Source organism: Carassius auratus, chromosome 32, assembly GCF_003368295.1.
Source record: "Carassius auratus strain Wakin chromosome 32, ASM336829v1, whole genome shotgun sequence".
In the NCBI taxonomy this organism is placed as follows: Eukaryota; Metazoa; Chordata; class Actinopteri; order Cypriniformes; family Cyprinidae; genus Carassius; species Carassius auratus.
Window position 1 is genome coordinate 27,825,037 of NC_039274.1, and position 27,959 is coordinate 27,852,995.

Genomic DNA, 27,959 nt, shown 5'->3' on the forward strand with positions numbered 1-27,959 from the left:
GCATTGTGCATTGCTGCCTTACAGTCTTACTCTGTGAATGATGAAAAAAAAAAAATGTCTGATCAAATAATGACGCAAACAAGAAGATGCAAATTATGTCAAAGTGAAATACAAATACATTTAAAAATAAATTAAATTAAATATACTAGTATTACAACAACAACTATTAATAAAAAATACAAGCATAATGAAGAAAAGATTCAAATGTAAAAAAGAATAGAAATAATATGTTTGACCAAATAATGAAGCAAGCAAGAAGATGCAAATTATGTCAAAATGAAATACAATGAGATAATAAAATAAAATGTCCGCTCAAATAAAGAAGCAAGACAGGATGCAAACAATGAGAGAGAGAGAAAAAAATCATATAAATTAAATGTCATAAGTAAAAAAAAAAAAAAATTATATATATATATATATATATATATATATATATATATATATATATATATATATATACACACATACACACACACACACACACACAGATACACACAGATACACACACATACACACACATACACACACATACATACACATACATACACAGCACATATTACTTCTGGCTACTTTTGGTTACTGGTAATTGAAATGCAAGGTCGATTTATGAACACAATAGGGCATATTTGGAATGTGCAAACAATGCCCTATGCATTAAGAAATTCATACTTGCACTGAAACTGCATACTATACAAACTACTTTGACTAGTATGGTAAGCCAATAACAAAAAGACACAACACAGTTTCAAAGTTACCTTAGACCAAAAGAAGATACAGAAATCAGACTATGGCGCAATCATAATAATACATACAGACATTGTGTCATGCTCGGTCACACTGTTCCCGGTCAATGGCAAAAACAATATTTTACTGATAAAGACACACAGATTTCCCAGGTTTATTGTTTTGAGGGCCACATAGTTATAAAAAGAAAATATGATATGGCAAATAATGGATTTGATGTACTTAAGAGTTCACAGAAGCAAAAACTTGACCGAAGTGTCAAACAGATAGAGTGTGAACACTTGATTCGATTTTGGTCATACCTGCATGATATCATCAGGGTGATCTCGGGCGGATGCCAGGAAGAGTTCATGTCCACACACAACTCCCTCTGCCAGGAAGTACTTGAGCAGCATGCGGGAGTAGCTGTCATAGCGGTCCTCCTCTGTGAAGAGAAATCACCATCAATGTCACATATATCAACCCAAACTAGACCAAAACATAGAATGGTGAGCCTTTTGAGGCACCTTGTGACAAAAGAATGGTCACTATCACATCAGATACTGTAAATATGGCAAAACAGAGAACAAATACAAGGCCAACCTCAGATGATGAAATAAGAAAACAAATATTTATTCTGGTTGCTAGAGATGCAACCAGACCCTAACAAAGAAAAATTCCAATCATGCACTTGTTTCCTCGATACAAGCAGCCACCTGTCTCAGAGCGGTGGTCAGCCGGTAACAGAGTAGAGAAAAATGCTTATTTTCATATTCAGATAGCATCTCATCTCATGTGCTTCCAGCGATTTACATTCAAAGGTGTTGCATACCAATTCAAGTGTTACTGTTAGCCAGTGAGGAGTGCGCTTGCATGCCCTACAAAGCTCGGCACATTTAGGAGGATCAAACCCTCCTCTTGATTGAGCAGTGCATTTACCAGGCAGTTTGAATTGTGGAGTGGATATGCTGTCCAGGGAGGGCATTATACAAAGAGAATGGAGACTACATTCTCAAACAGTGACGATGATATGGAGCCGCTTTGGGGAAATGGAAAGTGACCTCTTTACTTCAGAGGAGAATGCCCACTGGCCATTATTCTTCTCACTAAAGATCATCCTCTTGGAAGGGGACACACTGTAGGACCACTATGCATTCCCTCCAGTCAAAATAGTGCTGCACCATTTGACACGCCAAGTTGGAGATGTGGGATCATCTGCATGTATGGTAAGTCAGTGTGGAGTGAACCAGCTGATTTTTTCACAGAAAGTGCTGCACACGATAAGGGAGGCTAGAGCCCCTTCGACGAGGCACCTGTCTGGCCCACCTTTCGAAACCAGATCAACTCGAGCAACTTGAAAGAGCTCTCATTTAAGACAGCGCTCTTGCTCGCTTTAGCGTGTCAGAAGTGAGTGGGTGGCTATACACCTGAAGTGCTCTCAACGCCATTCAGAGCCCAGGTTATGATGCAAGTGTTAAGGTGTTATAACAAGATTTGGTACATGACCTAAGGGCAGGGAAAACACAATTCAGGATTTTATACGTTCCCCAATTGCAATGTTGAGAGAGCAAATTGATAAGTGAACATCTCCAGATACTCAATGTAAGTGCGGTTCCCTGAGAGGAGGGAACCGCACTTTTCTGCTGTGTGGAAAAGTTCCTCAGAGCCTCAACAACTCCCGCTCAGTTGAAAGATTCTGAAGAAAATTGTCGCCTAACATCACCTAACGTTATATCCCCTCATGTCTCGTTTCCTATTCTCAGGGAACCATGGTTATGTTGAGTAACTGGAGACATTACACAAACAAAACTAATTTCAATATGCTGCTCAAGAAATATTTTTTATCATTGTCAATATTGAAAACAGCTTAATACTTTTTGACAAATGTAAGTCTTAAAATAATTTACTGTTAATTTTGATCAATATAATGCATCTTTGTTGAATAAAACTACTAATTTACTTAAAAATAAATTGTACTGACCCTGCAGTTTTCATTAATATTTTGTATATTTTGTCTTTTATTTTATTTTATTATCAATATTCAAAAAAATTTTTAAAGGAACTGAACCAATTGGTTTAGTGCTGATATAATTACCAAAAAATCTGACTTCTTGTAATTGAGTTGAGAGGCCAGCTCAGAAACACTAACAGTTTGCTTTTTTCCCCTCTCCAGCACAAAAACACACACAAACTGACAGTTAAACCCATACAGGTCTAAAGCCACTGTGTGACCTCTGAAGGATTCCTCCAACAGCAGGAGAGAATGAGGGATTTCCTGTCTCCCGTCCCAATTCTGGCTACAAACCTGGATGCCTCTCATATCCCATCACCAATGAAAGAAAAAAACAATTCCTCAGCTCTTCAATTTGTCATTGGAAGAACTCCCCTCTCCCTTATTGATGGGTTTCTAGGTCAGCAGGCCTTTGTGGCTTTTAGTGGACCTGACAAAGACACCCAGATGGGCCCACTCAAGTTGGAGTCTATTGTGGTGGCGTTTCTATGGTGCCTTACAAATGAAACCTGCGGGTGCTATTAGCCTAGCGGGGTTGTGTCGGGGGCGGGACGATATGTGTCGGGGGTGCATATCTCTGCTGTAGAGAAAACACAACTCTGGCACATATCAGTCACCCAAGAGGTGGGACTTTTAGAGACTTCCTATCTTTTCTGATGCAGAGAAGAGAGGGTGTCTCTTCTGGAGAAAGAGTAATGCAAGCCGTAATTTAGCATGTGTGTAAAACAGTAGGAGTGTGTGTGTGCAGGGAGTGTGAGTCAGACACTCAAAGCTGCAGGAGAAATTTGGGTCAACACTTCTGCCCTCCTGGTTCCATATGCTTACCGTCAGAGTCCCACTGATTCACAATGGCACCGGTAAAACAAATCGGAATTAAATGTGCAACCTCTGAGAACACTTCCATCAGTTATTTTGATCACTGGTGCATCAAATAATAACAGCTCAATTTTCAACTCCACATAAATAGCTAACAAATTTGACCCTAATCTTAACTGTGAAGTGTTTACTTTGTTCTATAGCAGTTTGATATGCAGAAAATGAAACGTATTTAACCAAAATGCTAACACTTTGGCACTGCAAAATATTTCTGTATCCTTATATATATATATATATATATTTTTTTTTTTTTTTTTACTAATTTCCTTTGGTGCTACTTGTAACTCAAATTATGCACTTCACTTATAATATCTGAAAAAAAGATAGATGTAATTTGTTGTATACTAGATAAAGCTACAGCATAGAAATTAAGCAGACAATTTCTTTCCATTTTAGAAAGTATAAAGCTGTGGTATCTTTCATGAGGGTCACGTGTTGGAGGACATGAGTGACCCAGACAGGACTCAATACATTATAAAGGACCATGACCAATCAACTTCCAATGAAGTGAAAGAATGACTTCAACATGAAAAAAGAATGCAAAGAATAGAAATTAGGCCATAAAGATATAAGATCCTCATGAATATATGTTTCAACAACAATGAACCACGTCAAAATGACACATATATATATATATATATATATATAAAGAAAATATATATATATTGATATTACAGTCATATGTTAGAATGTAAAGTGTCAACTTTCTTAACCAAATGTCCAAAATATAAAGAAAGAAAAAAAGATAAGAAGAAAACAGAAAAATTAAAAATATATATAATTCTATTAGGCCTGGGCGAAAAATCGATTGAATGAATTAATTCAAAAATTTTTGTTACAGGCGATTTAAAAAATAAGTCGAGTTTTTGTGTAATGGCGCATTTTTGGCTCCCCGGAGCTTCCGTAGCGTTAATTTCACATGGCAGTATGGCAAGCGACAACGACAACATCATAGTACACACGAAACAGCAAGCGACAACATGGCTACCGGTGAGAGTTGGAAGTTTGTTCCCAAGAAAGGAATAAAATCATCTGTTGTTTGTAACTGGTATGGGTTTGCTGCGACAGACGTGGAGCAAGAGACCCCGCTGCATAAAGCCCATCGCAGTCAAAAGCAGCAGCAACAGCCGAATATGAAAATGGGGGTTACATTTGTCTTGCTTTTGATTAGGGCTGCTTCGATCACGATCGGCCGATCGTTAATGCGCATCTCGTCAGTAAAGCCGGTTTTCTAATCGGCGGTAAATTCCCTCAGGTGCGTGATTTCACATCGAGCAGCTGTTACTACATGGAGCCATAACTGAGAAGATGCGCAAATCCACTTCATTATTAGCGCTTATTTAATAACATGTAGTATGTAGCAACAGCTGCTCGATGTGAAATCACGCACCTGAGGGAATTTACAACTGATTAGAAAACCGGCTTTACTGACGAGATGCGCATTAACGATCGGCCGATCGTGATCAGAGCAGCCCTACTTTTGATTAAATAAAAGCAAAATTTGCTTTAAGTTGTCTGCTGTTTGCATTTTTTCCTTTCCTTAAGTAGGGGGGAAAATCGGAAAAAAAAATCGGAAATCGAATTAAAAAAAATAAAATCGGAGATTTAATTTTTTGGCCATATTGCCCAGCCCTAAATTCTATAATTAGTCTACAACTCCAATTACAGAAACGTTTGGACATTTTGTAAAATGCAACAAAATTAAGAATCTGTGATTTGTTAATTCTCTTTAACTTTTATTTATTTGACAAAAGTACAAAGAAAAGATTTCCAAAGTTGTTACTGACCAACTTTAATGTATTTTGTACATATAAACAAATTTAGATTTTGATGGCTGCAACACACTCCAAAAAAGATGGGACAGAGCCAAATAAAACTGAAGAGGTTATGGAATATCCATATTAAGCTGTTTTAAAACAGTAAGCAGGTGAATTGGTAATAGGTGAGGGGATCATGTTTGGGTTTACACAGAGCATCCTATCCTTGCAAGCAAAGCTGGACCATGGCTCATCTCTGTGCCAAATTTCATGAGAGAATTGTCAAGCAAATCAAAAACCTTTCTCAAATAAAGAATTTAGGTCTTTCTCCAACAATTATACATAATATTGTGAAAACAGAAAGGCAGGAAACCTCAGTTGAATGTGCATGAGCCCTCAGATGGCATTGCATTAGAAACCTTCATGCTGCTGTGTTAAATATAACCACATGGGCTCAGGAGTACTTTGGAAAACCTCTGCCAAGTCTGCCACTGCATTAGTAAATACAACTTGAATCACTGTTACTAGGAGAAAGCTCTACATTAACTCTATGCAGTGATGCTGTGGGAAAATATGGGAAATAATGGTAATAAACTGGAAATTAGCAAAACTGCAGTAACTGGGGACTTAAATATAGTTGAGAAAAAATCTTGCAGCATAATCTTGGTTAAATATGATTTAATGCAATTAAATTTTAATTTCTACCCTACACACTGCTCAATCACATGCACACAGCACACTGCTAACTGCAGGGTTATTGATGCCACACAACCTACTGTACATGCACTGTACTTTCCTGCATAACATGGACTTCTTAAATCCTGCACACACACACACACGCACAAAAATCTAAATATTAATCTTGGCAAGTATTCATGTAAATTACATGAATGGGCCTTTTATAAAAAAATGTTTAAAACGTCCTTGTGCTTGGGTGTAATATTATATATGGAATATCCCGCACACTGTTAGGTATGTTTTGTGCCGATGATCGTCCTTGTTATCTTCCTCAATAAATAAAACATTTCTTCATGCTAGGTTGTTGGAGGTGAATCCAGTGGAGAGAAATCCCCTTACAACTTAAAGCAAACTGGCATTCAGATCAGCCTCCATTTTGTTAGCAACGCCCCAACTTCCAATGAGCCAATCAATTCTTGAGGGCCGAAATAAAGTACCACCATATTATTTCAGATGCTTATTCAGACGTCACACACAATCGCAACATCCGTTCCACGCCGACTTTAACAAGTAAAAACCAAAAAGTGTTTATACAGTACCTAGCTAACCAGTAAAATCAAGATATTACATCCAAGCGAGTTAGCATTTCATTGACAATTCATGAGGTATAAACTAGCTCAAGCTGTGATGCCCTTTCTGCTAGCCAGTTTTCTGTTATACAGAATTACTGAAGTGGTCAAAATTTTAATGTTTTAAAAACTGTGTATCTTTTTCACATCAAAGATTTATTTATTTGATCAGAAATACAGAACAAAACAGTAAAACTGTGCAGTATTACTGGTATTACAATTTAAAGTAATGGTTTTCTGTTTTAATATACTTTAAAATATAATGTTTTTCTGTGATGCAAAGCTGAATTTGGAAACAGTGGAGCTGTTTATTTTTTTAATTTGTATTTTTTTATTACCTGTGATTCTTTTTTTAAGGATTATTTGCTCAAAGCATATTTGAATAAAGAGGAAATAAAAAAGAACAGCTTTTATTTAAAATATAAATCCTTTTTTAACAATACACTACCATTCAAAAGCTTGGGGTCAGTATCTTTTCTTTTTTATTCAACAAGGATGTGTTAAATTAAAGTTATAGTAAAGACTTGTACTGTTAAAAAAGCTTTCTATTTTGAATAAACACTGTTCACAAGTTTTCATTCACCAATAAATCCTGAAAAAAAAAGCGTCACAGATTCCCTCCTGAAATTTCATTTTAAAACATTGTATTAGTTTGCATGAATGTGAGCCTATGATCAAACAAAATGTTTATATTAATGTTTGTATATGATAGTTTTATAAATTCCAAAGAAATGCCTGTAAATTCCCATAAATTCCCATATCTTTGAGGTAAGTTTCAAACTTGGAATATTTCCTAAATTCCCCAGACAAAGTTTCCATGGAAAGTTTAAGGAAAGTTTCGTAATTCTGTATATTTTCTGCCCCTTTGCAACTCTAGCTTCAACAGCGTTGTTTCGTAAACACAGAGTGAATGTGCTTAATAAAATTAAGTTGGCCAGTGAATAATTTTTTTTTCTTTGTACAATTAAATGTTAAAGGGAATGAACACAACATATTCTTAATTTTATGGCATTTTCTTGAAATGGGGTTGTTTCATCTCGTGAGCTATCAGCCTATTGAATTTGAGATTTTGTAGAATCAAAAGCAACTACATTATTATCTGCATCTTAAATGCAAAGAAATTAAATAATGCATACACTATTGCTATTTGCAGTTCTGGTTAAATGCTTCTGTATTTTTTCATTGGCTTTGGTTTTATACTTTGCACAATAAAGTTGAATCTAATCTGACACAAATATACAATACCTATAACACTTAATCCATATTTTCTCTACATATTATGGCATGCAAACCAGTGGCTTAGTTCAAAAATAAAAGCCATAAACAACCATTTCTTCACAATGTACTGACATGAAAGAAATTGCTTCATTTCTTACCTACAAGCAGCAGCGTTCCAACTGCCAGGCCACCACCTATGGAAAAGTGTATATGTCTTAATGACAGAGCACATAACCTTGTTTATCTGACGGTCAACCAAAATCATACAATTCAAAAGACAAAGGTATCTCTATAACTTAATCAGAAAAGGTCAAATATGCATACTTTGAAAGAAAACATTTCTTCTGACTCATATTTTACAAGATATGATTCTGCGTTATTATTAAAATGGCTATAATTACAAAGGCTAACTTTTAAAACAGAATAAATCTATACTGTGGGTATGCAAAAAGAGAAATACGCAGAAATATAGTAATACATCTTATATGATGTACATAGTATATAATGTATTTTTTTAAATGTTGTGTTGCAAATACAGAGAAAAATCACTAGATTAATGATGACGTACAAGCATCATAAAGTAATCGTTATTGAATCATTGACTTACAGGACCTAAAATACAAAAAATACTTAATTTAATATTATACATTTTGTTGGAAAGCGAAGATAACTCCCTTGATGAACAGAAAACGACCCTGATATTTGTTTGATGGGATTCCTTCGTGAGGTTAAAACATTTTAATTGCATATATTATGAGTGTGACAGGAGTGCAGACAAAAGTCTATTGATGCAGATTTGTTCTAGATTTATTAAGAAATATGATGACGACAGAGTGCCGTGTTAAAATATCATTATAGTGCACATTCACTTAACAGTACGCTTCAGCCGAGTGAATTGTACTAACCGATCACGTAGTCAAGAGAGCTGACGCCAGAAGACACTAAGAGCTGTCCGTTCTGTACAGACGGTCTGGTTCCAGGGATAGAAACTAGTTTGCTGCGGGTTTTTTTCTGAAAACTAGTTGTGTTGCCTATGCTGGTTGACCCAGCCATGCCTCTAACGGGAGCCGCCATGATTTTCTGTTGTTGACAGCGGAGCGATGGCTCCACAGCCAATCAGAGACTGAACTGTTGTTCTCTTAGCCAATCAGAAGGAGACTTTTTTTTGGCGATGATGATGCAGTGGAGTTCAAGGTTGACTGCAGCTGCGTAGTGAAGGTTTGATGAAGAAATACACACATCTCGCAGTGAATGGGCACGAGTCAGGTAGGATAAGTGTACAAATGACTTTAGCGTTTATTATAATTACATAACACTTGTATCATATTTATGTATATCCTGCTATCGGTGTTGAAACTGACCCAACTGAGCCATAACACAGAAATCATGAAGCCCTTTTATACAATACCTAGCTAGTAGTGAACAGATCATAACCAGTTCATTCATAACCACTGATAGTGTAATACTGAAGCTGTCATTGTACGCGTGTTTATTTAAAAATATATATAAATACATACATAATTTTAATTCAACAGGGATGCATTAAACTGAGCAAAAGTGACAGTAAAGACAGTGTTACAAAATATATTTGTAACAAATCCTGCTCTTTTGAACTTTCTATCAGAGAAGCCTGAGTGTATCTATATATTAATATATATTACAAGTACATGTCAGAAGACGTGTGGTTTCATTTTTACATGAAATTGTTACACTGAATGACAATGAAACATTATTTCACCCATATTTTGACATTTTACTTTAACAAAATTAGCTTGAAACATTAATGTAGACACTTGCAAGCTTGCATTTAATATGCTTTCTGTGTATATCAATCGCTTTTGCAAATTTTATTTGATACAGTCTCCAGAATAGGACCTCTCGTCTTTGACCCATACAAATTTCCTTATTGTTGTGGTAGTGTCTCACATAATAAAAAAAGATGCAAATCAGTATCTAACATCCATATTTATTGACTTGTAATTCATTTATAGGTGGTATAATATTATGCATCCTTTCAAGTGAGTGTCAAATGAGTCTTATCTTTGATAGTTGAGATATATATATATATATATATATATATATATATATATATATATATATATATACACACATACACACATATGTGTGTGTGTGTGTGTGTGTGTGTGTGGAAATTGCAGTAATTTGCAAGAGACAACTTCTAACTTTGAGCACACGAATGTGTGTGTCATTTATTTTAAAGGCAAAAAACAACCGCGATCCCTTAACAGTTATGCAGAAACCCAGTGTACAAGAACTACACTTAAAAATAAAGGTGAATTATGTCTGTCACAATCACTACACACGTCCCCCCAGAATTCACCATAACAGAAGAACCCAACAGTCAACGGGGAGGTGGGCGTATCAACCGGCCACAGTGACTGCGCTGTAATGGAGGTCGAGGAGACCTCACTGCAGCCGGTGTACCCTCATTACGCAGGTGAGGGGCATGGGGTGTGGGAGGCCGCCCGCATTGTGGGGGCTTGGCCAGGTCAATGGGCCTGACCACGTCTAAATGAGCCGGTTTAAGGCAGTCATTGGAGTGTCGCACCAGTTTGCCACCCCTATCCACCACAAAGTGTTTGTCCCTTGTCTCCAGAACCCGGAATGGGCCTTTGTTGGGTGGGTGTAGTGGTCCCCTCTGGGCATTGCGGCGAATGAAAACATAGTCGGCTGTTGTGAAGTCCAGCGGGGATGTGCGACTGAGGGAGGCCGTGACAGAAGGTAGGGACAGGTGTAAAAAGCCTCACATTATTCCAATAGAGCAGACCGCTGGAGAGTAGCAGACCAGGGAACTGTGGTGCTAGGGTCAAAATCCCCTGGCACTCGCAGCGGCTGTCCATAAACAAGTTCCACGGATGAGGACTGAAGGTCCACCTTTGGTGCAGTCCTGATACCCAGCATCACCCACGCGAGCTTGTCGACCCAGTTGCTGTCTTTAAGGCTGGCACGCAGGGCAGCCTTCGATCTATGAAAACGTTCACAGAGTCCGTTAGCCTGCGGTTGATATGCAGTCGAGTCTCACTCCGAGGCTCTGTGTGACAGCTTCCCAATGCTCGGATGTGAAATGCGTGCCTCTGTCAGAGGAAATGTCCGATGGGGTGCCAAAACAGGCAATCCAGGTGCTCATCTTCGACAGATGCCAACCATGTCAGTGGCACAGCCTCAGGCCAGCGGGTGGTCCTGTCAATGGTTAACAGATATGTGAAACCTTGGAGGGCAGAGGACCAACCAGGTTCACGTTTAAGTGGTCAAAACGCCTCTCAAGAACTGGGAACAATTCTAACAGGGCTTTAGTGTGGTGGTGTACTTTGGCCCGTTGGCACTCAACACAGGTGTTAGCTCAGTCCCTAACATCCTTCTTGACCGTGCCACCCAAACTTTGCTGAAACAAGCCTCTGTGAAGATTTTGAACCTGGGTGGAAGAGACCATGGATGGCATCAAAAACTTGTCGCCTCCACTCAGAGGGAACGATAGGCAGAGCACTACCTGTGGAGATGCCCCACCCCGTGCTACCATCCCAAATAAGCGTCCCACACCCCATGCCCCTCACCTGTGTAATGACGGTACACCGGCTGCAGTGAGGTCTCCTCGACCTCCATTACAGTGCAGTCGCTGTGGCCGGTTTATGCGCCCTCCACCCCATTGACTGTTGGGTTTTTCTGTAATGGTGAATTCTGGGGGCACGTGTGTAGTGATTGTGACAGACATAATTCACCTTTGTTGTTAAGTGTAGTTCTGTACACAGTCGTTCTGCATAACTGTTCAGGGATCGTGGTCCCTTTAAATGTTATGCAGAAACACAGTGTACAGAACTACACTTAATAACAAAGGTAAATAATGTCTGTCACAATCACACACACACACACACACACACACACACACACACACACACACATATATATATATATATAATACATTGACAGGTCCATTTATTGTTGAGATGCACTTTTTATTTTATCCACATGCGAGTATCGCTAAAGTAGTTTTATTACGTCAGTTTTATAAACTCCTATCTTATTGTTCCACACAGTGCTAATACTAACAGTCACAACATGTCAGATGTTTCCTGGGCAGCTTGTTTGGGTTTCCCCAGCATGATTCTCTTTGCCACCACAATCTGAGTTTAAGAATATAGTGGCATCGCTCTGAAGGGAAGTTAGATTATCATCTGCGGAGGGTTTGTTTGCGTTGGTGTTGAAAGCAAAGTAATAATCTTGGAGGACCAGGATGATTATAGGGTTGTGGTGGTTACTATTATTTGTGACCCACAGGAAGGTCATTTTATTATCTTCTCTGAAAACACAATTAATCTGTATATATATATATATATATATATATATATATATATATATATATATATATATATATATATATATATATGAAAAAGAAATCGGTACTAGGGATGGGCATTTAGTGAATAGACAATTGTAAGATTTATTTTTTTTTGCCAAAACAGAAGGCCTAATTTGGGACATCAGATAAGATCTGTTTGCCTTTCAGCTCTATCTTGGGTTCAGGCTGCAGTCAAAGGTCATTTCAATAAAGATTAGTCTATTTATGTCACGTCTTTGTTACAGAACTAGCTCAGCATCCTTTGAAATCGCTTCGCTTTTGGTCATATTTATGGGGATTGACACCATAATTGGCTTTAGTCATTATCTGCCTTTTAAAACCCATTTGATTTTCATTGGACTGTTGTAAAAATCAAGTGATAGAGGGAGGGTTCCTTTATGTCATGCATCCAGACATCTGTCCTCCATCAACCAACCAGGTGCCAGCCTCATTTTGATAGCTGTGCTGATAGCCTCCTGATTACCAAATCTCTAGGTTCCCTGATCCCTTTCAACGGACATGAAGGACCAATGAGAACAAAGAGAGCCATGCAAGGCCACCCTCAGCTGCCTTCTGCTACACACATCGAGAACATCAGAGAGGTCCCGCCTCCTCATCTTCCTTCCATCTGGGTTTTTGGGGGAACGCCATCTTAGTTAACACTATTCGAATCTATGTAATCTTCTTAAGTTCTGCAGAATCTCCCAAAGTCAACCTCCTTATGTATGTCTAAATGCAGATGTGCTGTGATAAGAAACTGAGAAGCAGGCCTTGGGATTCAGTTGCTCTCTTTTTGATCACTGTGTTTCAAATAATAAACAGTAAACACTTAATTTAAGTATTTAATATTGCCTCTAATTCAGTAGCGTAGCCAGAAAAGAGACTCTGGTTGTTCATATGAAAATCTGGGTGTGCCGCATTTATTGTCAGATTACTGTGCAAAATTATGTGATTGTATTTTTGTCACACTGCTTCCGTCCAACCATACTCCTAGTGGTAATTTGCAGGTCGTGTCAACATGTAGTCAACATTTAAATATACATAATCACTAGTAAAACAATACATTGGTAGTTTGTAAAATACACACTGATGTCTATGGAAGCAGCAAAAACTATCTAATCAAATGTAATTTGCTGACGTGTTTTATTCATATATCAGACACACATAGCAGAACAATAAAGTTTACTCTATTCTTCGTCTAGTTCAACAGCCACTTACTTTCATGTATTTCGGGAGAAACTGGGGAATTCAAGTGCTGTAACGTTACGTTAAATCCGGCTGACAGGACTCTGCAGCGCTCATCTCGTTATAGATCAAGATCATTTATAAAGGTTTTTAAACGAAGAATCAGCATATCAGATAGTTGACATGGTAAGCAAGTTTGTATATATTTTAATAAATAATGAAAAACTAAATAAAACGAATAGCGATACATCTGTTAGTGGCTGCGGTGTGTCACGTGACAATCATGACGCGTCACCATGGAAACAAGGGTTCAGTTAAAATATTTGTAATTTACGCGTGAAAGGGTTGATTTAAAAATATATATATTTTCTAATTAAACAACAATAGCCCAAGTTTAGTAAACATTTTTTATTGAGACTATAAAAATAATTCTGCATCTATTTTAGGTGTGCCAGCTGCCACTGTGGGTGGCTACTCCACTGCTCTAAATCCCAGTATGTATCATCACACAGAAACAAAGAAAAAAGTTATTTTAAGTTGTAATAGTTTATATATAGACATAAACGAAGACATAAAAGGGAAAAAAATATTTTGACTGGTAGTATATTATATATTAGTTGTTGTTTCTTTTCTACACACACGCACACAAACATTTTTTTTTTTTTTGCGTGGTCGAGGTGCTATATAGCACCACTGCCATACAAAGAACCCGATAAGCCCCTGTATAGTTCTTAAAAGGTTCTCCAACTCGCTCTTAGTCTCTTAGATTAGTTGAAAAAATAAAAACATTAATATACAGTATATTTCCTGAAGATAATGTGGTTCTAAACCTTTTTTGCCCCCAAGGCCCTGTTCACAAGACTTTTCGACCTCAGAAAAGCATAAAACAGCTTTTGCCATTCCCATTCATAGTAAACATGACAGTGGAGTAACATCTAAAACCTGAGGAGAATGGGGTTCCTCTTATGGTTCTACATACTGTAGCACCATTTGCCAAAGGTGTTGTGTAGCACCTTTAAAGATGGCACTTAAAATGGTTCCCCTATGAACCACAGTGCTATTTTAGTGCTTTTTTGCAACATTTCTGTTTAGATTGTATTCAATATATTGATTGTTTTTTATACATATTTTTGCTCTGAATGTCCGGCAATCATGAACAATGAGGCTCAGAATTACAGCCTGCTTTCCAGTGTCACCTTGGCTGCTGTTTATTTTCTTTGCTATTTCAGGAGGTCAGCGGAGTGTTAGCACATTGGATGGTGGCATGGAGTCATTGTGACCTTTGCACAAGTGTGACATCAGTGCTTGAATGGGTGTTTGCACGCTTTGCTTTGTAAACCAGGTGTTTGCAGTATATATTTCATTGTAATTGACTCTTAGTCTTAAAGTGTGTTTTGCCATAATATTTGAAACGGTTTCTGCCACCATCAAATTTTTTGAAGTAATACATTTATGTATGCAGTAGATTATTGTCCTCAATAATATATGTAATTATGCACCGAAATTCGCCTACAAAAAAACTACAAATTTTAATTATTACTTTACAATTGATGCATTTCAGCTGTTTTAATTTTAGCTTTATTTTAGTTTTTTGTTCTGTTGATTTGATTAATATATATATATAGAGAGAGAGAGAGAGAGAGACTAGGGCGACTAGGTATAGTGCATTTATGCATAGACTGATCTGTACAGGGTGTTTGAACTATTTCACATATTTTAATATTTAAATACTATTTCACAACTTTTTTTTTTTTACTTCATCTGCCATATTAATGCAACGTCCATGTCCTGAGTTCAAGATGCAACAGCTTATTTTATTTTTCTAATACTTAAGAAATAAAAATGAGCGCATATTTGGAACAAAGCGCTTGTTGTTCTTTTAAGTTATTGTCTTCCTCGTTGGCAAGTTCTCACATGAAATTGTAGTGATATTATAGTAATCTTAATTCAACAAGTCTTGGTGCCAAATTTTAAACTGTAAATAATCTATTATTTAGAGCTGTTTATCAGATTAAATGCTGCTAAAACATTGATGACAGCTCTGTCTCAAGAGATTTGTTCAATTTCAGAAGTGTTTGTTTTCCAGCAGATTCATAGGATTAAAAGAGCAATTTTGATGCCACCTGCTTCTCAGCTCTCTGGGAACCCTTTCTCCCTTCTGTTGCATTCTGGGTTTTGAGGGTCTGGGGCCACAGATGGCTCTCCAGAGATGCTCTATGTGACTCTATGTAGAAAATATATACATTGTGCTGTGTAATCCTGGATTAAGGGGAGACTTAGAGTTAATTATCCAATTGTTAGATAAAACTCATTTTGGTTCCGTCACATCGCCCGCCCAGGGAATCATGTGGCAGTTAGTGCTTGCTCCGAACACACAGGGGAAGGTTCAGAAATAGAGATTTTCATCTCAATTGTCAGTAGGTCTGTTTGATTTTGGCTAAACTCCATTTGATTCCAAGCAGCTGACTCACCCGGTCTCTCTCACACACACACACACACACACACAGGGTGCCAGTGGAAAACCAGGCGGCCGCATATGGACTGTCTCTTGATATCATTCACTGGCCGTGTAATCTTATTATGCTAAATCCTTAATCCTCACCTATGATGGACGCCCACAACAGTGATGGTGCTGGTGATTGGACGACTAGACGTAGTTGGGGATGCTGTGTTCTCCGCCACACATTCTGCCGAGCTGGTCCACGTTATGAACGTGACACACAGTCTCTTGAGGTCAGGATGAGAATGAGAGAGAGAGAGAGCTAATAAGATTGAAGGAAAAGGATGGATAGAACTAGACAAACTAATTTCTGGAACAAAATCCTTGGTTGTTATATGAATGGTGTTGAGTCAACCATTGTCCAGTAGTTTTATTTCTAGTTTTATTACATTACCGTTCAAGTTCGCAGTTGGTAAGATTTAATGTGTTTAAAAGAAGTATCATACGCTCACCAAGGCTGCATTTTAAAAAAACTGTAAAAACAGTAATGTTGTGACATTATTACTATTTAAAATAACTAATATTTTTATAATGTCATTTATTCCTGTGATGCAAAGCAAACATTTCAGCATCATTGCATCACGTTACACGACCCTTCAGAAATCATTCTGATATACTGATTTGGTACTCATGAAACATTTCTTAATATTATCAGTGTTGAAAACAGTAGGGCTTATTAATTAATTTTTATTTATTCTTTCAGTATTTTTTGATAAATTAAAGTTTAAAAAAACAGCATTTATTTGAAATATAAATATTGTTTATAAATGTCCTTATACTTTCACTTATGATCAATTTAATGCATCTTTACATAGTAACATTTATTTAATTAATAATTCGTAATGTTTTTGGTTGTAGGTTTGTATATTATTTTTATTATTATTTTCAAAAGGCAGTACATTATTTAGTATGCAGAAACTAATAACAATTTCGAAAGTTTGCACAACAAAATCCTGTCAGAAAAGTCTTTAAATTCACCCAACAGCAATCAACTGCCTAGTCGAGTTTGAAAATCCTCATTTTGCCCATCCCTAGTACATCCCAAAATATATTTTATAGAGCTTTAAAAGGTGAGCATATACTGTATGTTATAGTTTAGGCAGAGAATCTGTGCCCGCTATCAATTGCAAAGAAAAACTGCTCAGAAACAATAGTTTGTTCACCTCACCCTGGACTTTGATCAGCAAAACAACAGCTGGCCCTTTCACTGCCTCTCTGAGATACGACGACATCCAGTCAGGCAGAAACATCCCTGGACCGAGGGGGCCTTTGGGCAGAGCAGCTAACTCTCATACACCCTGTTTGTGTTGGTGATATCAGACGCAATTATGAGGATTCAAAGGTGTGGATTCGATGTCTGACCAGCATGGAAAGAGAGGGGAGCAGGGGACAGAGGTATGGGGCGAGGAGATGGCTGGTTGGTAATGGGATTAGGTGTAGCACTTTCCATGACACATGGAGACAGACACCTGACACTTGGCTTGGGACTGAGATGGAGGAAGTAGGGGACAGAAAGATTAATTCCACCCCATATTGGAGATGAGGCAATAGGGGCTTTTGGGATGGGGCTCGCTTTCGTTCAGTTTCTGCTCGGCTGGGTCGCCTTGCTTCTTTAGGTTTGTTTCAGGAGATAAGATTGAGGTTTATCCTTCATTGGACATCCAAAAAAAAAATCGACAAATGGCACCTCATTGAAGTGCTGGGTTATGTTTTGAGCTGTTTCTCAGCCAAGTTAGGTTTTGTGGATGTGTATACTATTAAAAATAAAGGTTATTTATTGGCATTGATGGTTCTATGAAGAACCTCTAAGATTTATGGAATCTTACTATGGCACTAAAGGTTCTTTGGGGAACCCTAAATGGTGGTTATATTATATTGCTACAAAAAACTCTTTTGGGTGCTTTATTTTTAAAGGAATAGATCAGCCAAAAAAAAATAATAATAATGATAATGTACACACCCTTAGGTCTTCCAAAGATGTAGACGATTTTGTTTTCGAGAAAGCATTATATTATTTGTTTACCAATGGATCCCTTATAATGATGAATGGGTACCATCAAAATGAGATTCTTATTGATAACAGCATCACAATAATCCACGAGTTCTCATCTGGATTGCAGTCCATCAAGTAACATCTGATAAATGAACAAAATACATGTTTAACATCAAACTTCTGGCTAAAATAAGAGTCCTCTATCCATAATATAGCTTTTTCCAGTGAAGAAGTCATCTTGTTTGAATCAGGATAGAAATATGCACAGCTCAAGAACAGTTTACAAGTGAAAACAGTTCAAAACAGTTTCAAACAAATACATACAGTATGCATATGTTTTTTTTTGTTGTTGTTGTTGTTTTTGTGACAGGACAACAGGAGATGGACTTTTTCACTGAATGAAGCATGAATTGGAGACTGGTATTTTGGCTGGAAGTGACGTTTAAAATGCCTTAACACTGCCATTGTTTCATGCAAGATGTTAATTGGTGGACTGGAGTGGTTGTGGATTATTGTAATGTGTTTATCAGCTGTTTGGCTCTCATTCTGACGGCACCCATTGACTGCATTTGGATCCATTGGTGAGGAAGTGGAGAAATTAGAAATTTCTGCAAATCTGTTGTGATGAAGAAACAAACTCTTGGATGGCCTGAGCTGAGAAAATTTGAGGTGAGTTATTCTTTTAAGAGTGTACAAACATCCGAACACGACCTTTATTGACCCACACATCCTGCTAGCTTGATGACCAAGGAAAAGTCAATAGTTTGAGAGTGGATTGACTGTTTATTCTGACAACACACCACAGTTTTATCAGTTAAAGTGTTGTGGTGCAAAGACAAACAAAAAACCCTGTGTTTTGTTGATATGGCCATAGCGTAACTCTCTTTTTTTCAGCTGGAGGAGATGAACCTGTGCCTGCTAGCACTGTCACCTGCTCCCAAAGGTGTAGATTGGGTTGTCTGAGACCGGGTCAGACGCCCAGGGGTCACTATTTGTGTCTTGTTGATGGGTTGTAGAGGCTCCTGAGAATGAAACACCATTTCTAATGATCACTTTGGTTTCACAGTTTTAACTGTTAGCCATTAAATGTGTGAGGTGTATTTCCCCACCAACACCACCTCAGTGACCGTGTTTAAAACCCTCTTTCAAGCCTGTGGCACAGGTCTATGTCGGCAATTTTAGCAACTGAGTAAGAGGTCCGATTGGGTAAGCCCATGCAAATTTAAGGTTTTCATTTGAAGTTGAAGTATAGCAGTTAGAGCATGTGCTCCAGAGCTGTTCTCACTAAGAATGGGTTAGGATGGTCAATTAGTCATAAAATAATTAAATTAGTTATATTCTTAATTTAGGGTTTAATTTATGTGTCCTGAAACTACATCAGTGTTGCTTTAGTATTGTTTATATACTATTATAGTATTTTTAATATGTTAAATTGGCTTTTGTTTATATATTTTCTTTTTTTTCTTTTGATTTTAGTTTAAGCTTTTGTCATTTTTTATAATAAAAAAAAAATATTGATGTATTTCTGTATAGCTTAATTAACTTTTATTTCATTTAGTAATCTTAGGTATTCTGCCTAAACGTATGTCAGTTGTTTCTAAAAAAACTGAATTATTCACAATAAGATCATTAGGATGCATTTTAAAAATGAGTTTTAAACAAATAAACAAATCAGTAAATGTGCTCAATATCACCTGTATTACAAAATCAGTGTTGCATGTGAATAATTGTTTATAATTTTGATTCTTTTGTTTTATTATTATTTCAGGATTTGTGAAGACTGGCAGGATGTTTCGTGGTTTCTTTGTGAAGACGATTAGCTTTGTCGGTTACACCGTCCAGTATGGCTGCATCGCTCACTGTGCCTTTGAGTATATCGGCGAATTTGTGTCGGTAAGTTTCTTGGAGATGTTTGCTTAAAGCAATTGCTTCGACAAAGTAAAATAAATACATAAATGTTAGTAAATGTCTGTTTCTACCCACAATTCACCTCCGACAGTGTTCAGGGCCTTCCATGGAACCCACCATTACTAACCATGATGTGGTTTTCTCCGAACGAGTAAGCCGTCACCTCTGCCGAATACAAAAGTGAGTCTGAAATGCTTTTATTTGACTTTTATTGATTATACAGTAATGCAGAAACTTTGAGTATCCACTTTATTTTGACCTTACCTGTTACATTCTTCCAGAGGGCATATCGTAATAGCCAAAAGTCCTTTTGATCCAAAGATGAACATTTGTAAACGAGTGATGGGGCTGGAGGGGGACAAAGTCTGCACTAGTGGACCATCAGACGTCTTTAAAACACACACTTACGTGAGTACCTGCTGTACCACACATGACATCAGCTCTACTTAAAGAGCCAGTAAGATGAAAATTCTAAGCTTCCTATCACTGTTTATAAGTCCTGTACATTAGGTTTAAATCCATTCCAGGTTAAAAAACATTGTCATTTTGTCAAAATATAATTTTAAAATTACCTCAATTCTCAGAGATCCCCAAACAGTTCGCGCAAAGCTGTTCAAAAGATTCAGTTTCCTTAAACCCCATCTTTCGGTAGCATACTGTGTTCTGATTGGTCAACTAACATAGTCAGGTTTGATTGGTTGTTCCGCACACACCTCCACGGTAAACTATGCGTTAGCATCTGTTTGGGATGAATTATGTCTTATTCCTCTCACCACGAAGCAAACAGTAAAATAAAAAACTTGAACAGTCTCGCTGCTTTTTCTTCTGTGTGGGTGTATTCAAGCCGCGCGCTTCAGTTTGAATCTGAATAGCGCGTTCAGTGCGGGGGCGTGGTCACATTCGATATAGTGAAGGGAGACGTGAAAAACAGACATCACGTTGTTTTCATATGGATTACTTTATCACAGAATATCTGTTAGCAACACTTGTTACACTTCATTTTAATGACGTGTTTGTAAATGACGATCAGCGCAGACAGGCTGCAGACAGCACACATACTGATAAGATGCTCGGGAGAAAACAAACACATAACTTCATAATCATACTTTGCGTTGTGATTCGGAGATGCTCGTTGTTCTAAATAAAGTTGCTAATGAACCATCTTTTATGGCCAAATGCTTTGAAAATCCCGCCTTGTACTCACCGAGATTAGAAAAGCAGACATCAGTGAAAAAGGGATTTGTTGTATTGCTCTTGTATGGTGGTAAAAATGAATTTTAGCCATTGGTTCTTCTGATCTTCATTCTTTGTCAGTGAAAATAAAACAAACGGTCTCCTCGACATGATGCTCTCACACCAACCAGAGCTTCTGTGTGTGGGGCAGGTCAGAGTTCCGTTTCTCTCAAGACGGTAGGCCGAGATTATTATGCAAAGTGCTCCTAGTGACGTACATAGAGATTTGAAATCTATAACGACTCGTTTCAGCGATTCAGAGTCGACTCCTTACTTTAGAAGCCAATAACTTTATAAATCGTGTACTTTTTGGTTTAATTACTTTGCACATTGTTTACACTGATGGACAGCTACATCATACACTGTAATACAGGTCATTTTTGATTTCCCATCTGTGTGGCTCTTTAAAGGAATGATTTTATTTTCCTTGAACACTTTCTGAAGTCCTTCACTACATTTTTTTCCCTTCTTTTTTGTGTGTAAACCACTGTGTTAACTCTTATTCACATGCTTTCACCTTCGTTGGGTAAAACGTTTACCTTATGGCAACAAGAAATCCTCATTTCTTGGTTATTATTGGTCCAGAGAGAGCATAGTCACCTTGTCACGGAAATAGCTGTTATTGCTTTTTTTGTATCACTTTTTTTCCCCCACCTTGACTATGTGCGGTTCTGGCCTGTAATTTTTCCCGAAGCTGTTAGTGTTAGTGTCAGGTGAGTAGAGCAAGTGATGAAGAGAAAGGAGAGAAAGAAAGGCCTGTCACCGCAAGTAATACAAACCCTCAGACGAACAAGGACCCGAGATTGTAGAAGTATATGCTCACTCTCAGTACTAGCCTGATTGCAATGTCCGAATTGAGTCAATTGCAGTTTCAATACAGTTTCTTCTTTTCTTAAAACTGTATGCAGAGTGATGATGTTATAGCAATCTTTTGCTCTATTGATTTTTCTTTCTAATGCTCATTTTGTGACCGAAGTTGTTTGTGTTGACAGGAAGGAAGGAATGCTGATATAATAAGTCAGATCTGAAACTTTGTGGTATCTAATAAAATTGAAATATCAATGCTTTAGAAACATAATTTGAAAAGAGTCTCTTGGCAAGTATGTTTAAAAACTACCTTCACACTGACAGGGTGATTTGTTTGGTCCTATATATAAAATGCCTTTGAGTTTAAAGGATCTGTCAATCAAAGATAGAATGTTAAAAACCGATTTGGCTGTGATCTCACACAGCTGTTTTTCACTGCATGTCTACAAACCACAAGATCTACAAACAGGAGAAAATTTGTGATAGTTCAATACAGTGCTGCAGGAACTGCATTAGTTTGCATTTTTATCAGCTGTTGATTGTCAATGTGTTTTTTTTCTTTCTTTTTTTTTTAATGCCTCAAATGACGTCTGTGATTAACACAAGTTCAAGATAATTTCATGTTTTATTCTACAACATAAATAGATTAGTGTTACCCTGCTCATAATTTGAAGCTTTTACATTTCTTAAAAAGGTGGTTGCTTACTAGTAGCTCAATAGACTTTTTGAGATTGTGAGGATGCTGAACAGTTAAACGTATCTACTCACTAGTCCGTGTTTACAACATTGTTGCATTCTCTTGCAAACTTTTTTAAATGACATTTGAAATTAAGATCAGCCGCTAATGTTGAAGACATGCAGCCATAGTGTAGTTTGTTTGCAGCCTGTGTTTAGCTTTTTAATTCTGGTTTGTATATAAGCTTCAAAATCTTGAGGAACAAAATGTGTAAGATTCATAAACCTTTGTTGGCCACAGAGCATATTTTCTGCAGTAATCTAGATGAACAGCTTTTTGTCGAGGGAATCGTGGTGATGCAAACTTCCATGTTGGCTTACAAAATTACATCATGACTCTATTCAACAGAAAAATTATAATAATAATAATTTGATTGCAAAACAAAGTTTTCTTTAGATAAGCCCTATACTACCTGTAACTTGAAATAAGAAATAATTCATTGTAGAGGTATTTAGTAGACCAGAATCTAGATGTTAAACAATCAACAACAGAAACGGTACTATGTTTTTAACATGCTTCCCATCTGTAAGATCATATGCAGGGTTGTCCACATTTGTGTCTGGTCACAGTATGATGTGATTTCTCGTATGCTTGGCTGACAGACAGGACAAAAGCTCGGCTTCGAAACAGCAGATGACAACGGGCTGAGATTTCTTGTGGATGGGATCAAACATATGTTTCCATGCTAATGAGAGTCGACTTGAAGACGTGACATATGTCTATAATCACGATTCTTTAGCATCGGTCAATGATGCATTTGTTTGTAATACAGAAGCTCAGCGAATCAATTTGTGTGTCCTGGTTAGACATTTTCACACATTAATGCATGAGATGGCTTTGTGAGATATCTAACGTGACTATAAGAATGCTGCATCAAGATTGGAATTCTTCAAGATTCCTTGGAATTCTACTTGATGGGGAAAAACTAACTTAAAAATCCTTCAGTTTGGTCAGTGCCAGATAGGCATGTCCATACTGTTATGTTTATAATGACAAGGTGATGTGTTGTTCACCCTCGCCTCACATATAGAGGGGGTGGAGGGGACTTAATTAGGGGCTTGACAGCCCCACTCTCCCTGTGTGATGAGATTATTCCTAATTGATGTCAGTGTGAATCAGACTTCGCTCGGTTGCCGGCCCAGCCTGGCAGGTCTGTCCATGGTCTAGACTCTAGACCCATGGAGCAGCTCACAGAGGCGTGGTTTCACCCCTCACCGAGAGGATAAAGAGGGGGGGGGGGGCTGTGAGGCCCCAGCGGTCCGTAAATATTATCCCATTCCCATCTGAGATGAGCAGTTAAGTCATGTGAACTTTCTCACTGTTAGGAACTTCTACTTTATCCTCTAATCCTGGGAGATCCTAGTGTTGCAATACGGTGTGTCGGATGCAAATGCATTTCAGGGATCATTTTAGATGAGTGTGGCTGCAATCAGAATAAATTGTACTCATTTTCTCAAGTTAGCATTTTGGTTTAATATTTTGCACTTCCCATCCTACTGTAATCTAGGTTCCAAGAGGCCATGTGTGGCTGGAAGGCGATAACCTTCGGAATTCCACAGATTCCCGAAGCTATGGTCCAATTCCCTATGCCCTGATCCGAGGACGCGTTTGCTTAAAGGTAATGAGAATACAGTCTCATTTCTTGACCTATACACTTGCCCAAAGGCCAAACCACAAGCTTTTTGAGTTTGAACTGTTGCCCTTTTATGTAGTATTTTTTTAAAGTTTGTTTTCTTTCTCTTACACAAGCAATACAAATGATTCTTTCTTAATTTTACTTTTATTTGAAATTACAAATAAATTAATTCAAAGTATAATTTAGCAAGTAGCTGAAGTGTGGAATGTCAACTTTATTTGAAACTGTTTTCGGCTGTCGACTCACATAGCGTCGCATGCCCATGACCCTGTAAACAGGTCTCCTCACCTTCTGTCAGCCCCTGATTGGAAAGTAAGAGGCGAATGATATGGGGGTGGAGGTTCTTACAAGGAAAAGATGTTTTCTCCCCTTTTTTGAATTGTAAAAGTAGTATAATGCATATTATGAAAATGCATGTCACTGGGGTGATACCCTTTCAAAAGCCTCTAATATGTGTACCATTTAGGTTCTAATATGTGCATTTTAAGTGCTAATATGTACCTTCAATATACTAAAATGCTTCAATATGTGTACCTTTGGAAATGACAATGCCCCAGTGACAGCTCTTTTAAGAGTATGATATAAAATAGCATATAAAGTTCATTAAATTGAATGATGCAATTTATTGTTTATTGTTTTTTTTATTTTGCAGATGTGGCCACCGCATAGTTTTGGCGTATTGGCTGAAAGTCCTAATGACGGGCGCATTTTATGAAGAAGCTGTGTGCATGTGTAGTCGCAATGTAAATTATATTTTTGCAATGTTTTAAAATAAATCCATATTTATAATTCATGTCTATTTCATTTATTATAGCAAATATGAATTTATGATAGTTTAAAAGCAAATGCATCATGTATCAAAACACACAGATGCATCATATCAGCAACATCATGCTGCAATCAATGCTTTAAATTAAACCGTATTAAATGCAAGGAAGATCTGGTGAGGTTTTAAATAGGTTTCACAACACTCATTAATGTCGCTGACCCATAAGTGACACTCTTTACATTGAAATTTCTTTTTGCATAGAAACATTTTTACCAAAAATTGTAATTTTGTGATTTTTTTTTGTTTAATATATATTGGAAGGCACCCTAAAATAAGAGTATATGAGAGTATAGAGACGAAATGAGACTAAATTTGATGAAACTTCCTTTTCAACCATTAAAGCTGCAGTAGGTAACTTTTGTAAAAATATATTTTTTACATATTTGTTAAACCTGTCATTATGTCCTGACAGTAGAATATGAGACAGATAATCTGTGAAAAAAATCAAGCTCCTCTGTCTCCTCCCAGTGTCCTATTGCCATTTGCAGAAATACATCTGCTCCCATTAAGAAACAACCAATCAGAGCTGCGGTCCGTAACTTTGTTTGTGTTCAAAATGTAGAAAAATGTATATAATAAGCGAGTACACCATGAATCCGTTTTCCAAACCGTGTTTTTGGCTTGTCCTGAATCACTAGGGTCCACCTATAATAAGTGTTTATATTAGGACTATTTTAGATTGCTTCGGGGATACCGCGGCGGAGTAACCCAGTACCTTTGTGTTTCTTCATAGACATAAACAGAGAGAAGTAGTTCCGGCTACGATGTTCTTCCGCAAGACGCAAGCAGTTCTGTTTATTAACCGCTAGAGTGTCAAAAGTTCCCTACCACAGCTTTAATAATGATAATGTTTTTAACAATAACTAACAGTGTGACTATTTATTTGATCTTTAATTTATATATTGTTACATATTTCCGCCATGCTGGCATTGTCCTTTGACCAGGATCTTGTTGACCTTTAAGAATAATAGAATTTAATCATGAGGGGCAGAATGTTTGACACATGTAGCACTTTCTTTTTTTTTCACAAACTTATAAAACCGGATACTTGTTTTCCTTACAACCTTCCATCCTTCTTGTAATCCCCTTAGAGGATTTACTTACTGTTCGTATATCATATGGATTTAAGCACAGTTGGGATCTAATCCACCATTGAAGGGAATGATTAATAAACTTAATCATAATTAAGGTCCAAAGAGAGACTTCTACACACCTTCATCAAAGACTAACTCCCTCGGTTGCTCTTTCTTTCAGTGTTTATTGGTGTGTTTGGATGTGTGCATTTAAGGTAATGAGAAATTGACGTTCTTCTTTCAATGCAGAATGTGCTTCTCTTTAATCAAGGCTTTAATTAAAACTTGACAGCGTCATTTGATCTCAGTGCAGGATGAGTCGGTCTTTAGACGATGCTGGCTGACATCAAACACAAATGCGAGAGGATACCATGGGCGTTTGCATGGGATGAGCCTCTTAATTTGGTTGAAAGCTGATCTGAGGTCAGATTTGTGGTTTCTGTTGTTGTTTTTCACACTGAGGTTTGTGGAAAGGGAATTTGATCTTTAGATCAGTTCAAAAAGGAAACTTCTGCCAACATTGGATTTCGCCCCAGTGGATCCATACCAGACAGATGGCATTGAGTGGGAGACAGACTATTGGCGGCTGCATCAAGTGTGATGTCTGTTGTGATCAGACTCGTGAGGATAATCGATAGATAAACCCTACAGATCAAAGCCTTTGATTTCAAATGTGAGCCAGGCTCCAGTATTATTCTAGAAAGCATAAAAGGGAAACAGAATGTAAACACATTTCCAGGTGTTAATTAAAGTCCTGCAATATAAACAATATATTAACCAAAACTTAGTATGGTAACCAGTGTTGCTGCTGGGATTTTGCTATAGATATTAACTGAATTGACTTTAACTGATCTTTAGCTACTTTTACAGAAAAATCTCATTATATTAGTAACATTACCTTAAATGCACCACATACATTAAGTGGTTTTCAGTCTTTTATCCATGTAAGACATTTATACATAATTTGTTAAAACGGCACAGATTGCCTCTTTCATTTTTTATTTTCTTTGTAAAAATCTGTATCCAGATCATGTAAATGGTCAATCATAAATACAGTTTTCACAAATTTCAAACTAGAAGTAGTTTCATTTAAAACATTAGCAGAATTGTTTTGATAAAAATCTGAGTTATATGAAGAAAAAAATAGTTAAAGGCAGTACTGTGAAAAATTCTTACAATTTACAACGTTCACTACTTTAATATGTTTAAATTGTAATTTATTCCTGTGATGCCAAGATGAATTTTCAGCATCAATACTCCAGTCTTCAGTGTCACATGAAATCATTCTAATATTCTGATTTGCTGCTCAAGATTTATTGATTCTTCAAAGTTGGAAGAACAGCATTGATTTGAACTAAATGTCTTTATATCATGTTTAATCAATTAAATGCATCCTTGCTGAATAAAAGCATTAGATTCTTACCAAAATCTTTTAAGACCCTAAACTTTTTAATGGTAGTATATATTTATTTGTTGTTCTTTTCCCATGTTTCCATGTGCATTCAAACCTTGCTAAACTAATAAAATAATCATATTGCTTTTTTGCTAAACATTTTGACAATGGTTCCTGTTCACACATAATGTTCAAATAGCAAAATGCCATTACATTTGAAGAAAGTGTTGTATAAGTGAAAGCACCAATTGTTCGTACCAAAAGTAGATAATATATGTATGTGACCCTGGACCACAAAACCAATCTTGAGTGTCAATTTTTCAAAATTGAGATTTGTACATCCTCTGAAAGCTGAACAAATTAGCTTTCCATTGATGTATGGTTTATTAGGATCAGACAATTTTTGGCTGAGAGACAACT

At 37.1% G+C, this 27,959-nt stretch overlaps 2 protein-coding genes across 3 annotated transcripts in view; one reads left to right on the forward strand and one right to left on the reverse strand.

The window, feature by feature from the left end:
- The window catches only part of LOC113051995 (elongator complex protein 4), a 61,171-nt gene extending 52,166 nt beyond the window's left edge, over positions 1–9,005 (reverse strand). Inside the window, exons 1-3 of the mRNA XM_026216220.1 lie at positions 8,798–9,005; positions 8,051–8,086; positions 1,047–1,168 (exon numbers count right to left, since the gene is read on the reverse strand). Coding sequence (XP_026072005.1) covers positions 1,047–1,168; positions 8,051–8,086; positions 8,798–8,966 — 327 coding nt within the window. The 5' untranslated portion in view covers positions 8,967–9,005. The remainder of the gene's footprint in view (positions 1–1,046; positions 1,169–8,050; positions 8,087–8,797) is intronic.
- A 70-nt stretch (positions 9,006–9,075) lies between these two features.
- LOC113051996 (mitochondrial inner membrane protease subunit 1-like) lies at positions 9,076–25,033 on the forward strand. Of its 2 annotated transcripts, XM_026216222.1 has the most exons (8): positions 9,127–9,158; positions 18,295–18,344; positions 18,455–18,593; positions 19,693–19,817; positions 19,924–20,012; positions 20,114–20,240; positions 24,116–24,226; positions 24,897–25,033. In XM_026216222.1, the coding sequence occupies exons 4-8, from the start codon at positions 19,713–19,715 to the stop codon at positions 24,957–24,959; spliced, it is 495 nt and encodes a 164-aa protein (XP_026072007.1). In that variant the 5' UTR covers positions 9,127–9,158; positions 18,295–18,344; positions 18,455–18,593; positions 19,693–19,712; the 3' UTR covers positions 24,960–25,033. The 2 variants fall into 2 exon arrangements, with proteins under 2 accessions (XP_026072006.1, XP_026072007.1); XM_026216221.1 differs by lacking the exons at positions 18,295–18,344; positions 18,455–18,593 and having other exon boundaries at positions 9,076–9,158.
- The last annotated feature ends 2,926 nt before the right edge of the window (positions 25,034–27,959 follow it).

What these genes read in the sequence shown, in the direction of transcription:
- LOC113051996 (XM_026216221.1), top strand. Translation starts at nt 9,116, where the DNA reads ATGAAGAAATACACACATCTCGCAGTGAATGGGCACGAGTCAG. An exon ending in AGTGAATGGGCACGAGTCAG is followed by an intron (nt 9,159 to 19,692) that starts GTAGGATAAGTG and finishes TTATTATTTCAG; the next exon opens with GATTTGTGAAGACTGGCAGG. An exon ending in ATATCGGCGAATTTGTGTCG is followed by an intron (nt 19,818 to 19,923) that starts GTAAGTTTCTTG and finishes CACCTCCGACAG; the next exon opens with TGTTCAGGGCCTTCCATGGA.